This window comes from Tupaia chinensis, unplaced genomic scaffold (genome assembly GCF_000334495.1).
Source record: "Tupaia chinensis unplaced genomic scaffold, TupChi_1.0 Scaffold000067_1, whole genome shotgun sequence".
NCBI classification, from domain to species: domain Eukaryota; kingdom Metazoa; phylum Chordata; class Mammalia; order Scandentia; family Tupaiidae; genus Tupaia; species Tupaia belangeri.
In genome coordinates, this window is record NW_006159526.1 from 2,619,203 (window position 1) to 2,621,573 (window position 2,371).

Consider the following 2,371-nt stretch of genomic DNA (forward strand, 5'->3'; position numbering starts at 1 on the left):
TGTCTCTTAGAGTTTCTTAGGGCAGTTATTTTTCAAACCACCAAGCGAGAGCCATTAGTGGGTTATGAAATCAATTTAGTGGGTTGCAAACACGGTTCCTCCTTTAATGAAATGGAATTACACAGAGCAGGAGATATTAGCCAGGCACTGGAAAGCCACTCCCAGCTAGTGCATAGCCGGGGTATGACACTTGTGTTTCAAGTGCCTGTATTAATGTCCTCATGGGAGCAAATGTCTACACCGGCCACTGCTCCGGAGGAGGATGTGCCTGTCCCGTTGTCCGAAGGTTCAGTGGACGCAACCAAATTGCTCTGCAATGAAGTTTGTGCGTTTACACTCAGGCTCCTTCCCCACGCTTGGCAGAGCCAAAAATGTGACCACGAGTCAGGCTGTGGATTTCCATGCTCTTTTCCGGAGGAGGAAACTGAGGCACAGAGAGGACAGGAAGGCAAAGATCTGGGAAGCAGATCCTGACACCTTGACTGCCTTCACCTGGTCCCTGCCTAGTCTGAGTTGCAACACCAACATCGAAGACTCCACCCGTCAAAGATTCTCAAGTTCTACCAGACAGGGGTGCAGCGATGGGAGATTCACCTCTCATCCTAAGGCCCTCCTCTCCTACTTCTTGACAGTGGGTGTTAGGGGACCAGCAAGTGGTGTGGAGGTTATGGCACTGGATACCCACATGGCCAATTCCCAGGTTCGAGTCCTGTACCTGACGGCTTGAAAATCACGCTCGGCATGCATATGCGCCCAAAATACAGAGAGAAGAACAGAGAAAAGCAATTGCCCCATGGCCATCTCCCTTGGGAGGGGGGGAGGTGACTTTTCACCCCTCTCCCATGAGCACACACACACACCCTATAGCAAAAGCTAGAAAAGGGACAGTTGGTGGTATAGTGGCTAAGACACTGGACTCCCACATGGCTGATCACAATTCGAGTCCTGGATCTGGCAGCATGAAACTCATGTCAGGTGCATGTGCATGGGTACTTAAAATCCCAGGAAGAGAATAGAGGAGGGAGTTGTGGTTGACCATCCTTTCGGGGAGTGATTTCTCACTTTCCTTCTCACTGTCTCTGTCTCTCTCCAACAAACACACACATCCCATGGCAAAAACCTCAAAAAAAAAAAAGAAAGAAAAGAAAAGACCAGCAATTGGCATTATGGTTTATATTGCTAGACTCCCACATATTTGACAGCAGTTCAAGTCTCACACTTAGCTTAAAACACACCGGGCACGTGTGCATGCGTGCCCAAGATCCCAAGAGAAGAATGGAGGAGAAGGGATTGCTGGGGAGGCCATCCCCCTGGAGGGTGATTTCTTACTTTCTGTCTCTCTGTGTCTCTCTGGCTAGTGCACGTGCCCTATAGCAAACATCTCTCTTAAAAAATTAAGTAAGTAAAAGAAAGAGAGTGGATGTTCAATAAACGTTAGCTATTCCCTATACTCTCTGATTGGAAATTGTGGCCCAGAACGGCCTGGTCTCCTGGGGCGTGGCCGGGCAGCCCGGGGGCGTGGCCTGGGTGGCTCGAGGGCGGAGGGACCGACGACCCACAGCGCACCCTGGCGGCTTCCCAGAGCGCAGCCGCATTCGCTGATACAGGTTCCGCAGGTTGGCCAGCCCGAGAGACACTCCCAGCTAGCACTGGGCGGACTCGCTGCACCCCAACCCCCGCAACCTTGAACCCCATCTTTTCACCTCGTCCCTTCGGGACCTAAGGGTCTGCTGCCTTTGGAAATCGGTGTCTAAACCCCAGCCTGGTGTCCCGCAGGCCCCCTGCTGTGAGGAATCCAGGAATTTCGTCGCCAAATTCCTGCCCCCTCTGACACCTACCCCCCAAACCCTGCTTTTAGGGGATCCAGGTCACTCTGCCTTCCTTCTAGAGGACAGAGGGCTAGCGCTGCCTCCTGGAAAGCTCGGCTCTCTGACCTTTAACCCCATGCCACGGTCAGTGACCCTTCAACCACGACTTGGGAGCGGTGTGACCAGGTGCCACCTCTCTGCAAGGTCTGGAGAACGAAGCTCCCAGACCTCGGTTCCCCTGCTTAACAGAAGTCCCAGATGTCCCCCAGCCTCTCTCCCAGTACTTGTCCCCTCTGAAGAGACCCAGGTGTCCCACCTGCAATTCCCATTCATTCCAGAGTCCCCCCTAAACCCACCTCACCCTGCGCAAACCTCACCTCTAAGAAACCCAGGTGCCAGCCCTCCGCCCTGCCCCTCTGGAAACACAGATACCTGTAGTCCCCACCCCGGTCCTCCAGGGCCCGCCCCTCATCCCGCCCCCTCCTGCCCGCACCCGTGGCCCTGCTGCGCCTTTCCCCGCCGCACCCCTCTGTCCCACAGCACCCAAGGGACCCATGGCTGCG

At 54.3% G+C, this 2,371-nt stretch overlaps 1 protein-coding gene across 1 annotated transcript in view; it reads left to right on the forward strand.

Annotated features, from left to right (window-relative positions):
- The first annotated feature begins 262 nt into the window (after positions 1–262).
- CBLC (Cbl proto-oncogene C) overlaps positions 263–2,371 on the forward strand; it is a 20,776-nt gene continuing 18,667 nt past the window's right edge. Inside the window, exons 1-2 of the mRNA XM_006142150.1 lie at positions 263–631; positions 1,777–1,952. Of these exons, the coding sequence (XP_006142212.1) occupies positions 263–631; positions 1,777–1,952 (545 nt within the window). The remainder of the gene's footprint in view (positions 632–1,776; positions 1,953–2,371) is intronic.